The sequence below is a fragment of the Wickerhamiella sorbophila genome, assembly GCF_002251995.1.
Source record: "Wickerhamiella sorbophila strain DS02 chromosome Unknown contig3, whole genome shotgun sequence".
Lineage (NCBI taxonomy): Eukaryota > Fungi > Ascomycota > Dipodascomycetes > Dipodascales > Trichomonascaceae > Wickerhamiella > Wickerhamiella sorbophila.
This window is the reverse complement of record NW_020194004.1, coordinates 84,157-105,899: the sequence shown is the minus strand read 5'-3', so window position 1 is coordinate 105,899 and position 21,743 is coordinate 84,157. Positions and strand designations below refer to the sequence as shown.

The following is a 21,743-nucleotide window of genomic DNA, read 5'->3' as shown; positions in this document are numbered from 1 at the left end:
CCAAATCGTTTTCGCGATCCTGAATTCTTAGTCACCCGAAATGTCCAAACGACGGCAGAGCTCGCTTGGTTCAGCCAAACGAAGGCCAGATAACAAGTACATGGACATAGTCGAGAGGCTATTTGAGTACAAGCTAGCTGGGCGTCATATTGTTGTTGAGCTGTTTACCGAGGTGCCGAACCCGGAGCTCTATCCCGACTATGCAGAGGTCGTACAAGAACCGATCTCGATGAAAGAGATCTCTAAACGGGCGCGTCTTCAGGCATATGAAAACGAGGACGACTTTTTGAGCGATTTTGAGCTTATGGTTGAGAATGCAAAGACGTATAATGGCGAGGAGTCTCCGGTCGTGGATGACGCGATTGCGCTGCTGGATTTCGTGTTGGGTGAGCTGGGCCGCCCGCTCAGCGAGGTTACGCGACAAAAGCAGCAGCTCAAGATCCTGCACGAACTCTTAAACTACAAGTACAAAGGTCGTAAGCTGTCCGAAGTGTTTATTGTCGAGCCGAGCCGTGAGGACTATCCCGAGTACTATGAGGTCGTCAAGGAGCCCACATCGTTCACCACGGTCGAGTCACGGATTCAAGAGGTGGCTTGTGAAACGTGGGATCAGTTTTCTGATCTCGTAGAGCCTATTTTCAACAACGCAATGGTGTATAACCAGGAAGGATCCCAGATTTACTCCGATGCCTCTGCGCTCAAGAAACAATTGCACAATAAGGTGGCTCGCATGAGACCGGCACCGCCGCCTCGGCTCAAGATTCGACCACCAACGGCAGAGATCGGATCCAGTGACGAAGAGGAAGTGGGCGACGAGGACGACGAGGATGACGAGGACGAAATGGATATCGACGACGAAGAAGTCGATGACGAGCCAGTTGTCGAGCACCGGTTCGACGATGACGACGATGACGATTTCGAAGCAGACCCCGACGATTTCGACGACGAGGATATCGCTGATGAAGACGACGAGGAAGAGGATAAAGACTCGTCTGCAGCGCCCCCTAATGGGCCCTCAGGTATGCCCATGATGATGATGATGCCTCCCGAACAACAAACAGTTTTCCGGGACGAGATTGTTCATCGCGAGCTGGGGAAAACGGCCAGAGACGGTCTTATTCAGTTGGTCACGGTGGCCAGCGTCGCCCATCCCCAGTTTATGCGGAGCCAGGGTCACATGGGAGAAAAGCCTCAAATTTTACCGCCAATTGCCACTGATCTAGTTCATTTGCGTATCCCGGCCTCCAGGTCGCACGTCATGACCGCGTTTTCCACCACCCTGCCGGCGTACCACCACACCCTTGGGTTGAATGTATATTTACACGAACAGCTTCGCCAAATTCCTTTCGCACTTTCTGTGCTGCTAAACGGTCGCAAACTGCCCCCCATGAACCGTATGAGCGGCGTTATCCATGAAGATTTCCAACTACGACTCAGCCCGGGCCTCAATCAAGTGACCATATGCGTTATCCGCGCCGGCATGACAGGCACCGTGCGACCCTTTGGTGCTCCACCGATTGTCGGTACCGAGTCAGACGAAGAACGACTGGTTCTATGGCTCAATTTAATGCGCTAATTTGCCCTATCTAAATTATCTACGCTATATTACCTTCCCCCGGTCTTAGTCACCAGCCCGCGTCACATCACCCTCTCTACCAGTGTGGCATTTTCTTGGACACCGCAGACAATGTTCACGTTATGGAAGCACCCCGAGGCGTTCACAATCGCTAGTTCCAATGCAGCCATTCGCATTGATCGCTCGACTGCCGAAATTTCGAGCGCAAAGCCGCCCCCTTCCACTGGGCAATCCATTGCTGCCATCATCGGTATCATTCAGCTCCGAGTAACCAAGTACCTCATTGTGGCCAACACGGCGAAAGCTGTTTGTGACATTTTCGAGAGCAAGGTTTACAAGCTTAGTGGGTTCCAGTTGCTGCCCTTCAAGGCCCATTCTGCCCCGGCAACTATCGAGACAGAGTTCCTAGGGCTTATTCGGAAGCACCTGGCGTCTGCACCGATGTATTACAGTCCCACTTACGATATTTCTACTGCTCTGCAGCGTCAACAGCCCAATTCGGGTGAGAAGCCCTACGAAAGCGCCGACGAGCGCTTCTTTTGGAACTATGCTGTGTCTCAGCCCCTTGTCAGAGCGGCTGAAAAGGAGCCTGCCGTCAAGGAGTTTGTCTGTGTGACCATTTTTGGAGTTTACCATCTTGAGCACACTAAAATCAACGGTGTGCCTCTCAAGTTTGGTATTGTCAGCCGTCGCTCTCGTCACAGAGCCGGTACTCGGTATTTCCGCCGCGGTATCGACGACAATGGCAATGTTGCCAACTACAATGAGACCGAGCAGCTGTTATTCGTCAAAGACAGGGTGTATTCTTACGTACAGACCCGTGGTTCAGTCCCTGGCTACTGGGGTGAGATCAACAAGCTCACATACAGACCCAAAATGGCTATCGGTGGACCAGCAATTGAGGCAGCTAGCAAGCACTTTGACCAACAGAAAAAGCTGTACGGCGAGCAGTATCTTGTTAATCTTGTGAACCAGTCCGGCTATGAGAAAGCTGTTAAGGACTTGTACGAGAACGTTGTTGAGGGTCTCCACGACCCTGCTCTGCACTATGTCTACTTTGACTTCCACCATGAGTGCTCCAAGATGCGCTGGCATCGCGTGAACTTGCTTTTGGACGAGCTGGAGCGCATTGGTCTCGACAATCAAGGCTGGTGCCTGGTTGAGAACGGCCAAGTCAAGGCCAAGCAGTCGTCGGTCGTACGCACCAACTGTATGGACTGTTTGGATCGCACAAACGTCGTTCAGTCTTGCCTTGGTGGCTGGGTGCTCCAGCAGCAGCTGGAAGAATCAGGTGTTCTCTCCAATGGCCAGAAGTGGGAGCACGAAGCCAGGTTTGTCTCGCTGTTCCGCAACGTCTGGGCCGATAATGCCGACGGTGTTTCGCGAGCTTATTCGGGTACTCCTGCTTTGAAGACTGACTTTACTCGCACCGGCAAGCGGACCAAGATGGGTGCCATGCAGGATCTGCGTAATTCGATCACCCGCTATTATTTGAACAATCTGAACGACGGTCATCGTCAGGACGCCTTCAATCTATTTTTGGAAGACTATTCGCCATTCGAGCACGTAGAGTCTCCCTTCACCGACCGCCGCGACCTGTGGACTCGTTCCCTGCCATACTTTTTGGGCTTCTCGGTATTCCTTCTGGTTTTCTCTGTCATCTATCCGTCACCCAGGCACACTATCAAGTTCAATTTCGGTGTGAGCTGCTTTTTCTTTGCCATTTGCAGCATCGCGTTCAGAAAGGTGTTTTCCGATGGCCTGCAATATGTAGACTGGCCCAAGTTACTGCCTTTGGATTATGTTCGTGGCGTTAACAAGCCCTCTGGATTGAGATACGAGCTAACTTCACGGTCATCCTCCAAGCAGGATTAAAATAGATCTATTTACAAGTGTTTATTTGAAAAAGTATCCCGCATCTGCCGGCTCCTTGAACTCCGTAATCCAGGTATCCAAATCAGACATTTGCTGGCTTGGTGATCCCAGAGGAAGTGCCCTCATCATGCAGGCCTTTTCTAGCTCCAGCGGCGTCAATGTTTCTAGGGGGTCCCGCTGCAGCAATGCATTGTCCGCGTGCACAATTATCAAGTGGTCGATCAGCCGGTTGCGCACCCAGCTGATAGGCATGTATTTTTTGAGAAAGGGCGCATGCGGGAGCACGACATGAGCTAGAGCACGAGCCTGGTCATCCTTGAGCTGGTGCGTGCTACAGGAAAAGCCCGGCTTAAAGTCTTGCAGCTTCGCCTGCTCATGCCGGTACGCCGTGACGATTTTGTCTTGGAAATGCTTTGAATAACAAGTTGACGGCGATAACCGAGGAAATGCAAGCAGTAAAATAGGCATCAGTTCGAAAAACACCGCAAAAAGCACAGCAAATCCCGGTAATTTCGGCCAGTCTCGCTCGGTTCTCAGCACCGTCAACAGCTCCTCCCTCGTCACGGTAATAGGCTTTGCCGGAACCTTGTTGAGATTTTGTTGGATCCGGTACAGGTTGGATCGCTCCATCACGGATTTCGCCAGATCCAGCCCGGACGAAGCATGATACCGCCGGCGGATATCCGCGGCGACTTTTCTATTCCGCCAGACATTAAGGATTCCAGTTTTGTATACCATCACCAGCGCCTTTGCCCTCGAATAGACCCCTTCGCCACTCTCTACCGTAATAGGAAGTGTTTTGGGTGCATTGAGATTTCTCAAAAGGACACTGGGTCTCATGGTCGGAAGATCTCAAGCTGACACCACATGCCCAATATTGTGGTTGGATGTGTTGTTGCAATTGTTTCTAGTGCTCTTCAATCGACGGGCCTGACGCTTCAGAGAAAAGCGCACATTATAGAGAGCTTCCAGGATACGAACACTGCTCGCACCAATGCGCAAATCCTGTGGCGAGTGGGCGTTCTGCTGTTTGTCGCCTCCAATTTAGTGGGCTCGGGAATCCAGCTGGTTTCTCTGCCGCTGCTGATTCTGTGTCCACTACAGGCCGTAGGGCTTGTGTTCAACTCGCTTTTTGCCTCTATTTTATTGGGAGAATCCCTCACTTCGGTTTCGTTACTAGGCACAGGGTTGGTTGTTCTGGGCGCTGGGGTAGTGGCGGGATTCGGTGCTCTGCCCGAGCCGGACCGGTCCCTCGACGAGCTCATCAAGCAGCTAACCAGATCCTCGTTCTTGCTGTGGTTTTTATTCTCTCTTGCATTGGCTGCCGTGCTGGCTCTGGCGGCCGTCCGGAGAAAGTCCCACGAGTCCAAGGGCGTGTGCTACGGGATCCTGTGTGGCATTCTGTCGGCCCATTCTCTTCTTATGGCCAAATCTGCAGTCCAGTTGCTGCTCCATGCTGCCCACAAAGGGTTCAAGGACATTTTACGTATCCAATTTCTGTTTATTGTCGCATTGTTCGCACTGTTTGCGGTTCTCCAGCTGTACTTTGTGAACAATGGACTAAAGTACGCATCCACCTCCATTCTGTACCCGCTGGTGTTTTGCGTATTCAATCTAGTCTCAATGGTCAATGCCTTGCTGTACTATGAACAAGTCGATACCTTGAAAGGTTACAAGGTGTTTGCCGTGGTTCTGGGCACCGTCATGTTGCTGGCTGGCGTGTTTTGCTTATCTGGCCGGCTGGATACAGGGCCCTTCCAGGCAGAAGAACGAGTCCCACTCATCCAGAACATTGGCACGTCGGAGTACACGTCTTTGCATAACATTCACCCCGGCGTAGTAAACCCAGACGTTCCGGCGTCACGACTTACCCGAATGCGGTCTTATCGCAATCACAAAAGACGGGCGCTGTCCCGCGAGGAGTCCCAAATCCTGCACGAACTGGGCTCCTAAACTCTTTATGTTTTATTTATTTTTTGGACTTTGATATGACGTTACATGAGGAGAATGGCAGGCTCATTGATGTTGCTGTGCTCGTAAGACAGTGCACCCAAACCAGAGGTAGGAAGAACCATGGTGATGGGCTTGTGCAAATCCACATTGATCCAACGCATAGCAAACGCACGCAGGATATGGCCGTGGCCAAAAATAAGCACGTCGCCGTCGGTATTATCTTCCATGGCCTTGCGGTGGATTTCGCGGATTTCAGCAATTAACGAGTCCAATCGAGCGGTAATATCTTCTGGGGACTCGCCTCCGGGGCACCCCTGCTCCCAAATCCGGAACTCTCCCTGGATTCTATAGATCTCTTCGTTGGTTAGTCCCTCGTAGTCACCGTAATTCCATTCAGCAATGCGATCCTCGGTAACAAGACACTCGGGCTTGCAGAAGAAGCGGTGCTCGGCCATAAACAAGCTCATAGTCTGTTGAGCACGCAGGCGAGGTGAGCAGTACACTCGTGCGGTTTTCGCGGGGTCGATGGTCTTGCCCGGACCAAAAAGCACTCTGCCTCGCTCAGCAGCTACCTTAGCGCCAACGGGCAGGAGCGGGAGGTCCGTCACACTGGTGTGCTTTCCCATGCTGGACCACTGGGTTTCGCCATGGCGAACAAAATACACTTTGGGTACAACCATTACACAGCAATCGAGTCGACTTCTGACCCAATTGCGCTCCTGCAGGGCTTTATATATGGCCAGCCTTCACCGTCGGACTTAGGTAAACCCTGAAAAAGCCGCATTAGGAGTTGCTATTTAATATAGAGTTAGTTGAGGAAAGAATAAAGTACAGCAGATTTAAGTGGATTAGTTGTGGATACAATGTACAGCAATTAAATGGATGGGGGTATTTACTATTCTAGCGGATCACCAGATTATGCGAATACGCATGGTCGTTCCGTCGAATCTTTGATGTACTCTGATTTCCATCGATGCAACGATGAAAACGGAGCTAGGTTGTGATCCAAGGCATGTTTAGCCCGAATTGCGCTGGAAATGTCTTCGTACTGGATCACAAAGGCCTCGCCTTTTCTTGTAAACATAGGACGGACTAGTAGCACTCGTCCCATGCTTTCAAACATGGCCTTGAGTTCCCGAATGCAGATCTTGCTGGGGGTCAATCGTTGGGTGGGGCTGTGCACCCTTTGAGAAACAGTAAGAGTACGTCGAGCTCCGCCGAGTATTGCTTGCTCGAACTCTTCGTCTCGCATTTTGTCCTCGCTCCCTGAGATAGACAGGGAAACGTCCGTAGGGCAGCCGACCTTCAGTGCACGACCTCGTACAGTGAATTGGCCGCTTTTGGCATAGTAGTAGAAGCGCTGCGCGCATGCGCTATGCAGGAAATGGAGCTCAAGGTTGTTGTCGGCCAGGTTCACTTTTTCGAGTGGACCTCCGCATACCTGAGAAAGGACACAGTTAATCGACCAAGTTGGTTCGAATTGTACAATGACAAGACGAACTGAAGGAGCTAGCACTATTTGCTGAGCAATTGTCGATGCTCGCGTGCAGGTGCTAAACTCCAGCCTAGTCGCTGCTTGCTGCTTTGGCTTCAACGTCTCTTGCGGGGGCCGCTCGGGCATCACATTCGACGCCTGGCGGATCGCATGATCGCGAGGGAATATAGACTCTCGAATCGGCCTGGTCTTTGAAACTAACCATCGACGTAGCGAATCCTCAGCCTTCCCTTCACTGCTGAGCGCGGTGGACTCTGTGGCAACGCTAGCCTCCGAGCTCGAGCACAGCTCTTTGCTCATGTACCCCTCCGTGCTGGAGGAGTTTATGCTAGAAGAGCCATGCCATCCAATTTTCATGAATGTCCTCGATGACTCGGTGCTAACAACGTTGGTAGATGTCTGGCCCAACGGTCGGCGCTGCCCTTTGAAAATCCCTGCGCGACCCATAGTGTTGCAGTTGGTTTTTTGTTGGTTTTTTTTTCAAGTGAAGCTTGCAGAAGCTGAAGGGTCTCCAGGAACTAGCCCCACTTATCTACTTGATGTATTTTCTTCCTGTTGCCCTTTATAACCGTGCAGCTGGTATTTCACTAGCCCGATGCACGCTATATGCACAGGCAGTATGGGGCCCCTTGTCCGACCGTGTCCAATGCGGGCAAAACTAGTAAATCTTACCCAAACAAGTCATTTTCATGTATTTGTATCGCAGTTTTTTATCTCTTAAATATTTGATTGATTTGACTGCAGTTTCAAGAGAAAAACATCTGGCCGTGCCTCGAAGTGTCCGTCTTCATAGCTTCTCGCAGGGCCATGGTAGCGTACTCGGAGGTGCCCAACGTCATTTGCAAGATTACAGCATTACGCTCACCAGCAACTGTTTCGGCCAAACGGTTTTCTGGGGTGATAGGCTTGCCTAACTCGAGCAGTTCTAAATCAGTACGAACAAGCTGTTCGTCAGTCTCGGTATAAGTTTTATGCCACCAGGTCAAGTCACTAGGCCGCGACATCAACAAGCGATAGCTGCCTGATAAAGAAAACTCTGTGGTATTTCTGCGCATATTGTGACAGTCAATTCCGTCTTCATTCATGATGGTCTCATAAAAGTTGACCAGGTTCTCTGGGTACGTGACATCGAACCCAGGTGTAGGCAAAACAATGTCGAAAATCGTTTTGCTCTTCTGTTCAATTTCCTGTGCAGTGACCGGCCGCGCACGAGTAAATGTACTTTCAGCTTCATCCAGCACAAGGTCGCCAGGAACCACCTCTAGGCCCCTTCGCACTCGCTCGCTTGCAGCACAATTCCATACATAGCTTTGGTATGAGTGCACGTACATGAGACGCAAGTTATGAGGTACTCTCAAAAGAGCATTGATCGAGCTTGGGCTCTCTTTGAGCGCAGTCAAAATCTGATATTCGGCCATGCACTTGCGGGGCATGAGCTCTAGAGCTTTTGCTGCGTCCTTGGTATTTGCATAGATCTCCCGAGCTTCACGGCTTTCTGGAAGTGTCAATTCCTGTGGTTGTAAAATACTAGTCACTGCGGCATCGTAGTCTCCTTTAAGAATACTCTTACCTACTGTGTGGGTTGAGACAGAAAACGTACCAAAGCGCTGTAGTCCAAAATAATTGATAAAGCCATTGTCGCGCAGATTTTTTAGTGCCGCATCGACGTTCTCCACGTTGTCAATGTTGCGGACACTGATAACAAACTGGTTACCATTGAGGTCACCTAAACGAATGGGCTCAGACATGTACTGGAACGATCCAAGCTTGACCCCTCTCAGAGTTGAGTTTAAACTGCTGACCCGAGCAACATTCATTCTGCGAATAGAAAACTTTTGACAGGTAACTCCACGGCGATCTTTTGTGCCTGCAAAAGTAATAGCCTTGGGTTGAATACGCAGGAAACGGGCAATCAGTCCTGTGACTTCCATTGTCTCCTTGTTCTCTTTGTACACTGTGAATCTTAAAAATTCCAGCACATTCCCTGCTTCAGACTTGGGTACACGGGATCTGGTAGACCTTGTTTGCAGTCGAACAATCAGTCGTTTATCTGCAGTGGTAGATGTATCGAGTCTTCCCTGGAAAGCCTCGCCAAAGAGCTGATGAATTTGAGTGCGCAGAGCCTTGTCTTCAAAAGCCTGCTCGGTTTCATACTTTGTTCCTGTATGGAAAAGTTCTAGGCATTTATCAACAACTTCTGCACCGACCAATTCCTCGAGTTTAGATCGAAAATCGCCCAATTCAGGTGGAGGCTTCACTTCTCTTTCCTTTTCACGCTTTTCTCTGCGCCTATCTTTCTTGTCTTCAACCCCGAGATCAATCAAGTGCACAACGTTGCCGTCTTTTTCAATCTCATTAACCAAAAAGTCTGTGTATCTTTGTTTCAACGAGCCCTTGAACCCCGGAACTTCCGAGCAAACATAGCATGTGATCCCAACATCCAATTCACTGATTCCTCTCGGAGAACTCTCAAGTTTTATTCTTTTCGACTCCGATTCCTCCATTGTTTCGATTCCGTAATGGCAGGTTTCGCAGCGCTTTTTTTTTTTCTCTTTCTGGCAAGGATCGGCCCTAACCCTTATCGTGAGGGAGTACACGCGTAATCCACGCAAAGAGGGCTATCCGACCTTCACCATCCATTTATCTTTTTAGTGGGCACAGCAGGGTTGTTCAAGGAAACATAGACTGCATCGATGGCTGGGACTTCTTCCACAACAATTGTGGTCAACTTGACCAAAACTATTGTCGGCGCAGGAATGCTTGCTTTGCCGTTCGCCTACCGAGCGCAGGGTATCGTACTGGCGTCCACAACCATCATTCTAGCTGCAGTGGCAACGTTTGCCGGAGCCGCAGTGCAGGCATACAGCGTTGGTGTTGTTCCAAAAGGTGATGCGTCTTTCTTCACTATATCAAAGCTCACTTATCCGTCGCTGGCCATTCTGTTTGACCTAGCCATTGCAGTGAAATGCTTTGGTGTGGGGGTTTCGTACCTAGTTATCACGGGAAATCTTATGCCCTCTATTGCTGCCTATTTTGGCGCCGACGGGGACTCTATTTTCTTGTCTCGGGTGTTCTGGTTGGTTTTGGCAATGGCAGTCGTGGGGCCGCTATCCTACCTCAGGTCGCTGGAGTCTCTTCGCTATACGAGCATTGTTGGTTTGTTTTCCGTAACCTATCTTGTTGCCATGGTTGTGGGGCATTTCCTCGCCGGAGACACTATAGATCAGCGGGGACCCGTCTCGGTGTACAAGCCCGTGGGGGTTTACGAGGTTTTTCGATCTCTTCCCATCATTGTTTTTGCATACACGTGTGGCCACAATGTCTATTCAGCCTTGAATGAGGCGGCGTTTGACTCATTGTCCGTCTCTCTAAAAGTCATTGGCACATGTTTAGGTTTGGGCGGTGCCATCTATTTACTGGTTGGTCTTACAGGGTATTTATCGTTTGGTGTCAACGTTTCAGACAACATTATCTCCATGTACCCGCAATCTCCACTGTCTACGTTTGGACGGGTCGCAATTGTAGTGCTTGTCGTGCTGTCGTTCCCGCTGCTGAGCCATCCGTGCCGGGCATCTATCTGCTACATTCTAGAGTCAATTCGTCACGATCCGAATCGGGCCCCCCACGAAGAGTTAGCACTGCTGCACCCCACACAAGAACGTCCAATCACGCCGCTCGTGACCACAAAGGAGCATATTGTTGTAACTTCGCTCATTCTGATTGCAACATTCATTATTGCATGCAGTGTCGAGTCGCTTGAGCTAGTGCTAGCAATCGTAGGTGCTACTGGTGCTACTGCTATCTCGTTTATTTTGCCTGGCATATTCGCCTATGCCCTTGGCTCAAGCGACCTCGAGAACCGCCTAATCACCTTAACCCCATCGCAGAAGACTATGATGAAATACGGTGGTTTGGCCCTCACTATTTGGGGCATAACGGTGACTATAGTGTGCTTGGGGTCTACATTTGCAAGCCTGAACTAGCATATTGTTTTTTGTATTTTAGGTATTTTTTTTCTAAACCACAAACTATTGCAGTAATTTCAAACGCCGTGGAGGGTTTAATTTCTCCTCTCAAGATTACTTAAAAAACCTCCTTTTTTAAACCCAAAACCATGCGAGCCCACATCGGGGGGATCCAAGGTGCATTTTTCTAAGAGTTGGGTCATGAAACGACATGAAACCACGGGGGAGCCTCCGGCATGGATGCGTATGACGCTATGTATCGCCTTTGGTTCGCTCAATGCACAGCCCCACTATGAAACACGCCTAAGGCCCAATGTCTCTCCCCCTAACCCATACATTTATTAGTGCCTTTTCTACTTTACCTCTATCTCCTTACCAAAGCTTTTTTACCGTTTAAACTTCTGTTGTTGGAGATTTATTTACCTTGTTGGGGTTTGACATAACTATCCACCACACGGCGTATTATCCAGTACACCCTCACTCCACCAAAGACGAATTCTCGCTTGTACCAGTTCGCCTTCTCAATCCTTCCGCTCCTTTGATCTGGACAACCCTTGAAGCGCCGTAAATGAAGTTTGCGCTCACAAATCTCCTCGGTGATCCATTCTGGGTCATCACGCTCTCGATGTGTCTAGTAGGTTGGATTATTGCGTTGGTTGGCTCCGTACTAGACTACTCCACGAACGACAACTTCCCCATCTTCAGCTGGTGGGGTCTAGCTTTCCAGTTCCTGGTGATTGTGCTCGCAACATATGTGATCATCATCAATCGTATTATCATGTACCGCCAGGCTCTGCTGGCGATGCTGGCAGTAGCCACTGTGTACTCGACAAACTCAACCAATAATTTCGTTTGGCGCGATACCTCACAAGCTGCCGCGACGGCCGCGGGCCAGATTCTGCTGTCTGTGGTCAACATTATCTGGATCCTTTATTTTGGCACAAACGCAGACGAGCCGGTTCATTCCTTTGTGCTGTCATTCGCAGCCCAAAAACGACCCCCGGAGCCCGGGGCGCGCAGTCGCAGTAACCACCGCCAAGCCGACTACTATGAGGGGCGCAGAGCGATGCAATCGTTCCCACAACCACCGCTGTATTTTTCGGACCAGCTCCGAGGCTTTGAAGTCGTCGATACCGAGCCAGCCACCGAGGAGACCAACCCGCTGGATCCTTTCGGTACTGAACCAAGCCACCAAGGGGTCTCAACTGGCGTGAACTCTAATATTACCACCCAGGAGCGGCCAGCGTCTGTATATTCCGGCTATAGCGACCGATCGAACGGCTCTATGGCCCCCCACTACGTCTACAAGGCCCGGGCCCTGTTTGACTACACAGCGAATCCCGAAGACACGAATGAGCTGTCATTCCAACAAAACGAGATTCTAGAAATAAGCGATATCACCGGCCGCTGGTGGCAAGCTCGCCGTGCAAATGGAGAGGTAGGCATTGCCCCTAGCAACTACGTTGTTCTTTTGAATCTCTCGACTTGAGCGATGACCAGGAAAAAGTGATCGGATTTTCGCTTTTTTGATATTTAATATATGATACGCTGTAAATGATTAACCTCAACACCCTTGTGCTCTATAAATTGGAGGTGCAAACATCAATCTTCGTCGTCGCTACGGGAGTCTTCAGCAGAGCCTCCGCGGAGCATGTTGACGAGCACTCTGATGATCATGACAAGCCACATGACGGAAATTAGTTGGAGCATGATCATAAGCACGCCAAAGAGGTTATGTGAACTTTGGTCGAAGCAGAACTTGCGTCCGAATGAGTCGCTCTTGCAGTTGTTCTTGATGAGGTCGGTAGCGACATAGAATGCGTACCATAGCTGATACAGGTATATTCCGTGTCTGCAGACGACCCAACTTACCAAAAATGCTAGGAACGTGAGGTTGCATAGTGTTTCGAACCCAAGGTATCTGAACACCTTGGCCAGGGACAGAGTGAAATCTACAAAATCCATGATTATCATGACAACGACACCGATACGGGTGTAATAACTCATATAGCTTCCAATAATAAGCGCACAGGTAATAATATGGTGCGTTAACATTTGGTAGTGGTCTTTGCGGCGCTCTTCAACATGGAGAACGTACAGCTGGCTTATCCAGTACGCCAGGACCACCAGGTAAAAGCGCTTGACGTTGACATCAAGCTCGATGTGAGGGTAGTCTTTCCACATGAGCTCCAGGTTGTATCCAAAGCTTGAGTTGTGGAAGAGAGACATTCCAACCGCAAACGATGCGAAATAATAGACGAGACACCACGACTGCTCGGCAAACCGAATAATAGCTTTGGGTTTGTGGATGCCGCACCTGGGTGCAATTTTGGTGAAAAGATATAAAAATATGGCCCGCATTCCAATTTGGCCTGCGAGCGCTGATAAAACAAAGGACACGTCCAGCGAGCCTTCTCGAGCGGTGGAGCCATCTCCAATCCGGTGCTGAATGCTATAAAAGGGCGCTGCAAACGGCCTCAAGCTTTCAATCTGACTTGCAATGGCGAGAATACTGAAATATCCGGTGGTGAAAGCAAGCTGGCCCTGGTACAGCTCGATATTTTTCCGGATGATATCTGGCGGTTTTGTGGCATCGGGGACGCGTGGCTGTTGCGAACTCCCGCTTTTCTTGAGATTTTCCTCTTCTTTCTCCTGTGGTGCCATTCGCCGCCTTATGGTGGCATTTTTTTGCTCTACACTCATGGATTTGAGGCGAAATATTACAGGTCAAACCGTTGTTCGTGTTGTGACAAGGTCTAGAAAAAAGTAAGGCATATGCTGATTTTTTCTTCATCAGCGCTGACTAGGCAACCACGGAGCACAAATGTCCGGTTTGATATATGGCTAAATATAGAGCATTGATATCTATTCAATTAGTGACCAAACAGATGAGCTCGCTTTCTGTTTAATTTTGATTTCCATGAGGTCTCGTTGCGCTTTTTTTGGCCTGTGACGGGCTTGTAACATAGCGCGTATCGTTAAATCTAGGTGAAATTTCTTGGAGGGGCCTGCATATTAGTAGGCTCGTTGGGATTTTGGCTGAGGGCCTGACAAAAAATAGAGTGGACGAGTCAGGGATCGAACCAGAGACCTTAAGCATGCAAAGCCCACGCGCTACCACTGCGCCACACGCCCACGTTGTTGAATCTGATGATGATGTGTTACTCATATTGTTGGTTTTATGTTGATGCGGTCCAAGCGAGCAATTTTTTGGAACCGGTTTTGCGCATAGTTTTGGCGTAATGGCATTGCAAATGAGCTATCTACATACGAATTGAAGCTCTTCATCGACAAACTCTGGACAAACCAAGCTCCTCACTGCTTCAGAAGATGAGCCAACGGCAAATTGAGCCGATTTTTCATCGCCGTCTGAAAACCTTATACACACGGCCGTTGATTTGGGAACCATGGCGACTGCTTCTTGGATGCATGGAAGACTTGGGAAAAAACAGCCATGCGATGTCTTTGCACAAATAGTAAGCCCCTCCTGCGGCTCATAACAAAGTTCGGCTCTAGTTACTTTTGACTCTCCAGACGCAATTGCATAGGCCAGTACGCCCAACACTGCAACAATGATTGCCACGACAACCCTTTTCATAAATAGATTGCACAGAACGCGGGCAAGTCTAAAAGCGCAGAAAAGGCCGAGGTGCCTACCGGCATACAGATAAGAACCCCAGATCACGAGAAAGTCGGACCTGGAAAGATCCGGGGAAGGCCAGAATCTAGAATTGTGTTCAGGTTAGGGTTTCGTTCTAGGGAGGTCTTTACTATCTGTAATTTGGATTTGTTGAACAGTCATTGGGCATTCGGGCATGGCCGAACACATGCACTGAGCAAGTTGTCAAGTATTTTAGTAGATTATGTGCCGAATACAGTTAGTTTGCGTCCCAACCGAAATTTTCACCCTTTAAAAGCCACGAGCACGCTGGTCTTCGCCATTTTTCATCCACGTTGAGCTCTCCCCCACTTAGACGAGGCTATGCACCACCCTCTCCCGACGCAGGTGTTCTCCGTCAGCACACAGTGCCTGCATATTTATAAAAACCCTGGTTTGTTTGGTGGTTTAGCACGTCGTATAGTCTCGAAAATGAACCCTGCTCCCTACTCGACCTCCAATGGCTGCCCGGTGTTCAACCCGTATGCCTCGCAACAGATTGGCACTCCGGGGCCTCTTCTCCTTCAGGACCACCACCTGATTGACCTGCTCGCCCACTTTGATCGTGAGCGTATTCCCGAGCGAGTTGTCCACGCCAAGGGATCTGGTGCCTTTGGGTACTTTGAGGTCACTGACGATGTCTCCGACCTCACCAAGGCCGCTTTTCTCAATGGCGTCGGCAAGAAGACCCGTACTTTTACTCGTTTCTCCACCGTCGGTGGTGAGATGGGTTCCGCGGATGCTGCTCGTGATCCTCGTGGCTTTGCAACTAAGTTCTACACCGAGGAGGGCAATATCGACTGGGTCTACAACAACACCCCGATTTTCTTCATCCGCAACCCGTCCAAGTTCCCGCTTTTCATTCACACCCAGAAGCGCAACCCGCAAACCCACCTCAAGGACCCTGACATGTTCTGGGACTACCTTGTGCAGAATCAGGAGGCCGTCCACCAGCTGATGGTGCTGTTTTCAGACCGTGGCACTCCCGCTGACTTCCGCCACATGCACGGTTATTCCGGCCACACCTACAAATGGGTCAAGAAGGACGGCTCGTTCAACTATGTTCAGATTCACATGAAGGCTGACCAGGGCATCAAGACTCTGAACAATGAGGAGGCCACTAAAATGTCAGGTGAGAACCCTGACCACGCGCAGGAGGACCTTTTCCGAGCCATTGAGCGCGGCGAGTTCCCCTCGTGGACCTGCTACGTCCAGGTGATGAGCCCCCAGGAGGCTCGCCAGCAGAACTTCAGCGTCTTCGACCTGACCAAGACCTGGCCCCAGTCCAAGTTCCCTCTTCGTCGCTTTGGTCGTCTTGTTCTTGACCGCAACCCGGACAATTACTTTGCTGACGTCGAGCAGGCTGCTTTCTCGCCCTCCAACACCGTCCCTGGTGTCGAGCCCTCTGCTGACCCGGTTCTGCAGTCGCGTCTTTTCTCCTACCCCGATACTCACCGTCATCGCTTGGGTGCTAACTTTTACCAGATCCCGGTCAATCGTTGCCCTGTTGCGCACAATCCATTCATCCGCGACGGTCCTATGTCTGTTGACGGCAACAACGGTGCTGAGCCCAACTATCCCTCGTCGTTCGCTCCTATGCCCTATCGTCAGGACTTGAACCCGTCCAACACCCTCAGCGAGGAGTGGCACGGTGCCGCTACCTCTTTCCACTGGCAGGCCACCGACGCCGACTTTGAGCAGGCTGGCCAGCTGTGGGAGGTGTTTGGCCGCACCAACCAGCAGGATGCCCTTGTCCATAATCTGTCCGTCCACGTCCAGGGCGCCAAGCCCCATATCCAAGACCAGGTCTTTGCTATGTTCGCTCGCGTCAACCCTGAGTTGGGTCGCCGTCTGCGAGCTGCCACTTTGGCCCTGGCTCCTCGCAAGCAACCTAATATGTAAATTTTGCAATGCCAAAAATTTTAAGGTCATACATGTCAATAAAAAAATAAATAATCTCTCATCATGGCTTCTCGAGGCTCAGAGTTTTGAGTACTCGCAAATGGGTTTGTCGCTGGTCATAAGTCTCCCATCGGGCATAAAGACTGACAAGCTCCTGAACGCACTCTGCGATCTTTTCCAAGTCAATTGCACTCTTACCAAGGTACGAGGCGAGAACATCGATTCGGGCCTTGATTTTGTCTGGTGGTCGAGGCGGTCGAATCAGCTGGGGCCGTAGTACGAGGGTCATGTACAATGCAGATGTCGCTATAATGTGCGGAGCATACATCAAAGGAATATCGCTGGCGTAGCTGTCGTTGATGACTGCCCATATGCCTTGGAACTCTTCATTGCTTAAAACAAGCCACGGATGAGTATCTGCCATACTTTCACATAGAAAAGACAGGGATCGGTAAGGGTGGTGAACAATCAGGCATCCGTGGAGCTCTTCGATCATATAGAACTCGCACTCTGCGATTAGCGTGGCTTCGCTGGGCATGTAGTCAGTCCACAGCACCCGAGCCTCGTTGGAAATTGTGCGGATATGTTGGGGCTGTTCTTCAGTCTTTCCTGCAACGTAAACCGCAGTCGTGACCAACAAAAATATATTCATCTCATGAATACTGATTTTGGTGAAAATCCTCATCAAATAAACATGCGCGGTGCTGAGAACTCGGCGGCGACAGCCGAGTCGTTGACCCAACGTTTGAACCAGATTGTAGATGTATATTCTTATATGGTCGTCCCACGCCTGGCATGGATCATCAATACCGCTCTTGAGATCATTGTGCGACACTTCTTGGTGTAATTTCGACAGCTGTTCGGCGGTAAACTTCCATCGCTCTCTTTGCGTCGACCGCCAGTAGTCTGCAGACATGACAAACCAGCGTAGTGCGACGAGAGAAATAGGTGCAAAGAGTGGTGTTGATGCAATAGTTAAATAAATTAGCTTAATTCGTCGGCGATGATGTTCATTTCAGCCGGGTCTACCAACTGGTGTAAAATATCCAGCGCCCACATGGTTACTTGCTTGGGGTACTCTGGCGAATACGCAACTTGAGCACAGGCAACCACTAGCTCGTCAGTATTACCGGTGCGTGTCGTGCTGTCGAGGATCGACCAGAGGTACCAGACACATCTAGATATAAGGACAAGTTGTGACACGGTGACTGATGAATCCACTTGAGAAATGAAGATGTTTTCCACCTCGGTTCGGATCAGTTTGGACGGTGGCCGGCTAGCAGCAAGTAATATACCAGCAGCCCGTTGACTGAGGTAGGACTCCCGTACGACTTCTTCCATATCTACGTCCTTTGGCTGCACATTCAACGAAATGTACTCTTGGGAGTATTTGTGCTGTCCCATTGCGTGTACTTTATTGTCAAGTATGCCGCCGAATAAGAGCTCCAGTTTTGGTTCTGGTGGGGCGTCGAAAAACAGCCTGCGCTCTTCAACAACCACATTAGGACTCAATGAAAAAATCGCGAACCCTCGATCTATCACGGCCGGTATTTTCGAGGCAATTATGAGATCAAACAGCTCAGGGGTTGGCCCAGGATCTGGAAAGCAGGCCAGTACATCCAGTGAGTACAAAATAGTGGATAAGAGATTTGCATCCATGCTCTTGACTACAAACTCGCCAATAGCGTTTTCGATTGGTGGGAAAGGTTTGAGCACTCGAAGGCAATCCACTGTCAGTTGCTGGAGCTGAATGAGCGTTTCGTGTTCAGGAAAAACTCCAGTTTGACAAAATCCGTATACGAGGATCAAGAGCGCTTGTTTCACTTCGAGCGAATCCGTTTTGAAGATGGTTCTCATCGTCTCGTTCACCTGGCCCTCGGGGTTGTTCTCAGCAGCAATTGCCGCACCAATTGTTTTTCGCGGATCTTCAGGATGAGGGATTCCATATAAAAATTGTATAGTCACGATGTTTCCTTCATGGGGTAGACTGTTTATCGCTAAAAGTCCTGTAGCAGCATCTGGCCGAGCGGGTTCCGGGGTTCTTCCTTTGGATATTTTTGGTCGTTTCACCACAAACCCGTCAGCGAATCTGGGTGGCAACGAACGAGCTGGCGTGGCCTTCATGGTGAATGGCTCAGATTTCATGGCGGTGTCTACGGAGCGCATTCGCATCTCCTCTTTAGCGAATTGTAGCTCCGACTCGACGCTTTTCAGCTGACTTCGGAGCTTTTCAAGCTCGGAGGTGTGAGACTCGTTTATTCGCTGGTGCGATTTTATTAAATCGTTGATGGCGCCATTGTGTTTCGAAGCCTGAAGCGTGAGCTGCTGGCGTAATATCGCGTTTTCGCCGGCCTTTTCATATACTTGTTTTTTGAGTTCATCATTGTAATTACTCTGGGGCGTTCTTTGCGTTCTTATACTGCTCACATCTAGCTCATCGTCGCTATCCGATAGGAGCATACCGCTGTGATGACAGTCAAAAAATTTATAAGCCTGTTCGGATCTAACTAGACTCTTCTATTGATTGATCGGATATCTATTGCAGGAAGTACTCTGCTGATTTCTGTTTATTGTGACTATAATCGGACACTTGAGTTGACTCGGTTCGGGATCTTCGCGATCGAGAAGGCGGTTCGTGCTTTTCAACGCCTCTATCGCCATACTCTAGCACCCTAAAAGCTTGGTTTAATCCGATTGGACGTGAACGCTCTAATTGCAACTGCCAACCTTTTCTAGTTGCCCCGATCAGCCTCTATCCGCGTTTATCGTATCGTGCCTGGCATATGCATCACCTTTACTAATATATAATGAAATTATTTTTCCCATCTCACTTTAGGTAGGAAGCTTAGGTCTGGCAATTTTCGACCTTTTAATATTTAAATGACAGCCAAGGACGAACCTAACAATGTGCCCTCTGTGCCTAAGCCGCCTAAGCATTTGAGTTCAAAGGACAAAGATACCCAACGACTGGTTGTAGTATTATCGGGCGCCTGCTTGGAAACATATAAAATTTCATCATCAGGTGGTGACCGGTTTGCCCTTCTCAACTGTGACGATCACCAGGGTCTACTAAAAAAGCTTAACCGGGATATTTCAGACGTCCGTCCAGACATTACCCATCAGTGTCTTTTGACGCTGCTGGACTCTCCCATCAACAAGGCAGGGAAACTCCAGGTTTATATTCACACATCGCGGGGTGTTTTGATCGAGGTTAACCCTTCTGTTCGCATTCCTCGCACGTTCAAGCGATTCAGTGGACTTATGGTGCAGTTGTTGCATCAGCTTTCTATCCGATCTGTCAATAGCGAGGAGAAGCTATTGAAGGTGATCAAAAACCCAATCACAGACCACCTGCCGACAAATTGCCGAAAAGTGACGCTTTCTTTTGACGCACCAGTAAAGAGAGTCCAAGACTACGTCGAGACGCTGGACAAAAACCAAAGTCTTTGTGTTTTTGTCGGTGCAATTGCCCGCGGTAAGGACGACTTTGCTGATGCGTATGTTGATGAAAAAATCGGTGTGTCTTCGTACCCCCTATCGGCATCTGTGGCTTGTTCGAAGTTTTGCCATGGCTGCGAGGACGCATGGAACATTCTGTAGTTGTAAACGCTATGCTATTTGTATAAAATATCTCTCCCTCGAAACCTCGCACAATCCTCCGGAGATCTATGCACAACAGATTATGAAGCTGGGGTAAGAAAGTAGATTAAGGTGTACAAGAGGCGGCGTTTGCGAAAGTAGGCAGGAAAAAAAGTCGAAAAAATTACGACGACAAGAAAATACGCGCAAACTAACCTAGTCTATTAAATAAATCAACAACAATACGCCCGTCGCCGAGCACGGCGCCCGGGCCAAAGTATGACTAGAAGATTGCATAATGGTCGGACGACAGAGAGAATAAAAAACACTCATTTCCCGCGTAAATCAGAGCCAACCACCCCCTGAATTAAACAAAATAGACAGAAAATTCACCAGAACTGCAATAGTTTATTACGCGGACCAGTCGGGTTACCCGGATGCAATATGGGCTTGATTCGTCAGCCCGCCTGGCAACCATTTATCCCACTTAGCAACCGGAGCTCCTCCTCAACCACCAAACCCTTGGGACTTACTTCACTAGGCCCAGTTGCTCGCGAGCTATCGACTTTAGCCCGCCCACACACAACCGTTTACAGACGCCACGGAACTCGCACGAGAGCCAAGGTTAACTGAAACACACAAAAGAGCAAGTCTCAAACCAAAACTCCGCTTTTAACGTACTTTAGTACACCGACCATTGCCACGCCATCGTAGCTGATTGGTCAATAAATTCTTTGCCACCCTGTCACCTATACCCTAAACCAGGAAAAGTACAAAGGTTTTCCCCCTTTCATCCCAAAAAAAGAATGACTAGTGTTGTTACTCAGCAAAGAGCCTTTACTGCCCAAGGCAAGCACGCCATGAGCAGTGATGACGAATCTGACGGTCAGTCAGTTCTATTATGCGGCCAGCGAAAACGTCGGAGAACGTTCGTTCCTGCCGCCAAACCCCCCTCCCCCAAATACGACAGCAGCGATGATGACGAAGGAGAAGTTTCTAGCTCTGTCCTCTCCCGCAGTCTCTTACGCCGGCGTAAGAGCCACATGCTGCCCGAGTCAGACCGATGCTCAAGGCAGCGCTGCTTTGACTATCTGCTAAGTGCAATTGATGCCGTTTGGGCAGAGTACTGCGATAGCACGTCACATGCAGAGGAGCAGATGTACATGCCGTGCTCTCCTATTTCCGAAGACGACCTCGAGGTTTCATCTCGCAGGGAGTCCGTATCTGCGCAACCACAAAGCATGCGTTTGATGCGACTCAAGGCTCGTCTGTTGCATGCCAAGTATGTTATGACCGACCTAGTCAACAGCCTGGATCCGGACTCTTCGTCTCAGTTTTGGAAACGCTGGGATGCACTCAAGTATGCAGTGGTTGAAGCTGCAGAGGGCGAAGATGAGGACTGCGATACCATCATCGAGGACCTCGAGGCTGGACGATACTGGGTTTAAAGAACACTGCTCCTAAAAAATTCATATTTATACCTTTCATTTTTATCTACCAATTGGTAATTAAGCTCTGATTTAAATTACTTTTATTGCAAATTAAAAAAAAAGCTAAATAACCTGGAAATAAGAAAAATAAAAATACCTGAAAAAGTACATGAAATCACATAGTGCTATTATCATATTGAAGTGAATATATACCGGGTTGCTAAATGGAGGCGCGGGGCGTGCATAAGCGGCCGGGGGCGTGAACTATGAAATGATTATAACGGACCATAAACATGCGCCTAGACAATGT

The 21,743-nt window shown here is 49.5% G+C and overlaps 15 protein-coding genes across 15 annotated transcripts; 8 read left to right on the top strand and 7 right to left on the bottom strand.

Annotated features, from left to right (window-relative positions):
* Nucleotides 1-40: 40 nt before the first annotated feature.
* On the top strand, nt 41-1,576 carry B9G98_01900 (Protein polybromo-1; the record flags this gene model as incomplete). The annotated part of the gene is made up of 1 exon (XM_024808457.1): nt 41-1,576. One exon carries the CDS (start codon nt 41-43, stop codon nt 1,574-1,576), a length of 1,536 nt encoding a protein of 511 aa, XP_024664225.1.
* Nucleotides 1,577-1,687: 111 nt separating this feature from the next.
* Nucleotides 1,688-3,451, top strand: B9G98_01899 (Phosphoinositide phosphatase SAC1; the record flags this gene model as incomplete). The annotated part of the gene is made up of 1 exon (XM_024808456.1): nt 1,688-3,451. The coding sequence occupies one exon, from the start codon at nt 1,688-1,690 to the stop codon at nt 3,449-3,451; it is 1,764 nt and encodes a 587-aa protein (XP_024664224.1).
* Nucleotides 3,452-3,472: 21 nt separating this feature from the next.
* B9G98_01898 (hypothetical protein) lies at nt 3,473-4,291 on the bottom strand (the record flags this gene model as incomplete). The annotated part of the gene is made up of 1 exon (XM_024808455.1): nt 3,473-4,291. One exon carries the CDS (start codon nt 4,289-4,291, stop codon nt 3,473-3,475), a length of 819 nt encoding a protein of 272 aa, XP_024664223.1.
* A 27-nt stretch (nt 4,292-4,318) lies between these two features.
* Nucleotides 4,319-5,404, top strand: B9G98_01897 (Magnesium transporter NIPA4; the record flags this gene model as incomplete). Its single annotated transcript, XM_024808454.1, has 1 exon — nt 4,319-5,404. One exon carries the CDS (start codon nt 4,319-4,321, stop codon nt 5,402-5,404), a length of 1,086 nt encoding a protein of 361 aa, XP_024664222.1.
* Nucleotides 5,405-5,445: 41 nt separating this feature from the next.
* On the bottom strand, nt 5,446-6,084 carry B9G98_01896 (Sedoheptulose 1,7-bisphosphatase; the record flags this gene model as incomplete). The annotated part of the gene is made up of 1 exon (XM_024808453.1): nt 5,446-6,084. The coding sequence occupies one exon, from the start codon at nt 6,082-6,084 to the stop codon at nt 5,446-5,448; it is 639 nt and encodes a 212-aa protein (XP_024664221.1).
* Nucleotides 6,085-6,320: 236 nt separating this feature from the next.
* Nucleotides 6,321-7,346, bottom strand: B9G98_01895 (Sporulation-specific protein 2; the record flags this gene model as incomplete). The annotated part of the gene is made up of 1 exon (XM_024808452.1): nt 6,321-7,346. The coding sequence occupies one exon, from the start codon at nt 7,344-7,346 to the stop codon at nt 6,321-6,323; it is 1,026 nt and encodes a 341-aa protein (XP_024664220.1).
* A 299-nt stretch (nt 7,347-7,645) lies between these two features.
* Nucleotides 7,646-9,403, bottom strand: B9G98_01894 (Multisubstrate pseudouridine synthase 7; the record flags this gene model as incomplete). The annotated part of the gene is made up of 1 exon (XM_024808451.1): nt 7,646-9,403. One exon carries the CDS (start codon nt 9,401-9,403, stop codon nt 7,646-7,648), a length of 1,758 nt encoding a protein of 585 aa, XP_024664219.1.
* Nucleotides 9,404-9,592: 189 nt separating this feature from the next.
* Nucleotides 9,593-10,882, top strand: B9G98_01893 (Vacuolar amino acid transporter 6; the record flags this gene model as incomplete). Its single annotated transcript, XM_024808450.1, has 1 exon — nt 9,593-10,882. The coding sequence occupies one exon, from the start codon at nt 9,593-9,595 to the stop codon at nt 10,880-10,882; it is 1,290 nt and encodes a 429-aa protein (XP_024664218.1).
* A 550-nt stretch (nt 10,883-11,432) lies between these two features.
* On the top strand, nt 11,433-12,353 carry B9G98_01892 (High osmolarity signaling protein SHO1; the record flags this gene model as incomplete). The annotated part of the gene is made up of 1 exon (XM_024808449.1): nt 11,433-12,353. The coding sequence occupies one exon, from the start codon at nt 11,433-11,435 to the stop codon at nt 12,351-12,353; it is 921 nt and encodes a 306-aa protein (XP_024664217.1).
* Nucleotides 12,354-12,466: 113 nt separating this feature from the next.
* B9G98_01891 (Sphingosine N-acyltransferase lag1) lies at nt 12,467-13,567 on the bottom strand (the record flags this gene model as incomplete). Its single annotated transcript, XM_024808448.1, has 1 exon — nt 12,467-13,567. The coding sequence occupies one exon, from the start codon at nt 13,565-13,567 to the stop codon at nt 12,467-12,469; it is 1,101 nt and encodes a 366-aa protein (XP_024664216.1).
* Nucleotides 13,568-14,846: 1,279 nt separating this feature from the next.
* On the top strand, nt 14,847-16,424 carry B9G98_01890 (Peroxisomal catalase; the record flags this gene model as incomplete). The annotated part of the gene is made up of 1 exon (XM_024808447.1): nt 14,847-16,424. One exon carries the CDS (start codon nt 14,847-14,849, stop codon nt 16,422-16,424), a length of 1,578 nt encoding a protein of 525 aa, XP_024664215.1.
* Nucleotides 16,425-16,485: 61 nt separating this feature from the next.
* B9G98_01889 (RNA polymerase II holoenzyme cyclin-like subunit) lies at nt 16,486-17,340 on the bottom strand (the record flags this gene model as incomplete). The annotated part of the gene is made up of 1 exon (XM_024808446.1): nt 16,486-17,340. One exon carries the CDS (start codon nt 17,338-17,340, stop codon nt 16,486-16,488), a length of 855 nt encoding a protein of 284 aa, XP_024664214.1.
* A 68-nt stretch (nt 17,341-17,408) lies between these two features.
* B9G98_01888 (hypothetical protein) lies at nt 17,409-18,884 on the bottom strand (the record flags this gene model as incomplete). Its single annotated transcript, XM_024808445.1, has 1 exon — nt 17,409-18,884. The coding sequence occupies one exon, from the start codon at nt 18,882-18,884 to the stop codon at nt 17,409-17,411; it is 1,476 nt and encodes a 491-aa protein (XP_024664213.1).
* A 420-nt stretch (nt 18,885-19,304) lies between these two features.
* On the top strand, nt 19,305-20,024 carry B9G98_01887 (Ribosomal RNA small subunit methyltransferase NEP1; the record flags this gene model as incomplete). The annotated part of the gene is made up of 1 exon (XM_024808444.1): nt 19,305-20,024. The coding sequence occupies one exon, from the start codon at nt 19,305-19,307 to the stop codon at nt 20,022-20,024; it is 720 nt and encodes a 239-aa protein (XP_024664212.1).
* Nucleotides 20,025-20,809: 785 nt separating this feature from the next.
* Nucleotides 20,810-21,451, top strand: B9G98_01886 (hypothetical protein; the record flags this gene model as incomplete). Its single annotated transcript, XM_024808443.1, has 1 exon — nt 20,810-21,451. The coding sequence occupies one exon, from the start codon at nt 20,810-20,812 to the stop codon at nt 21,449-21,451; it is 642 nt and encodes a 213-aa protein (XP_024664211.1).
* Nucleotides 21,452-21,743: the final 292 nt, after the last annotated feature.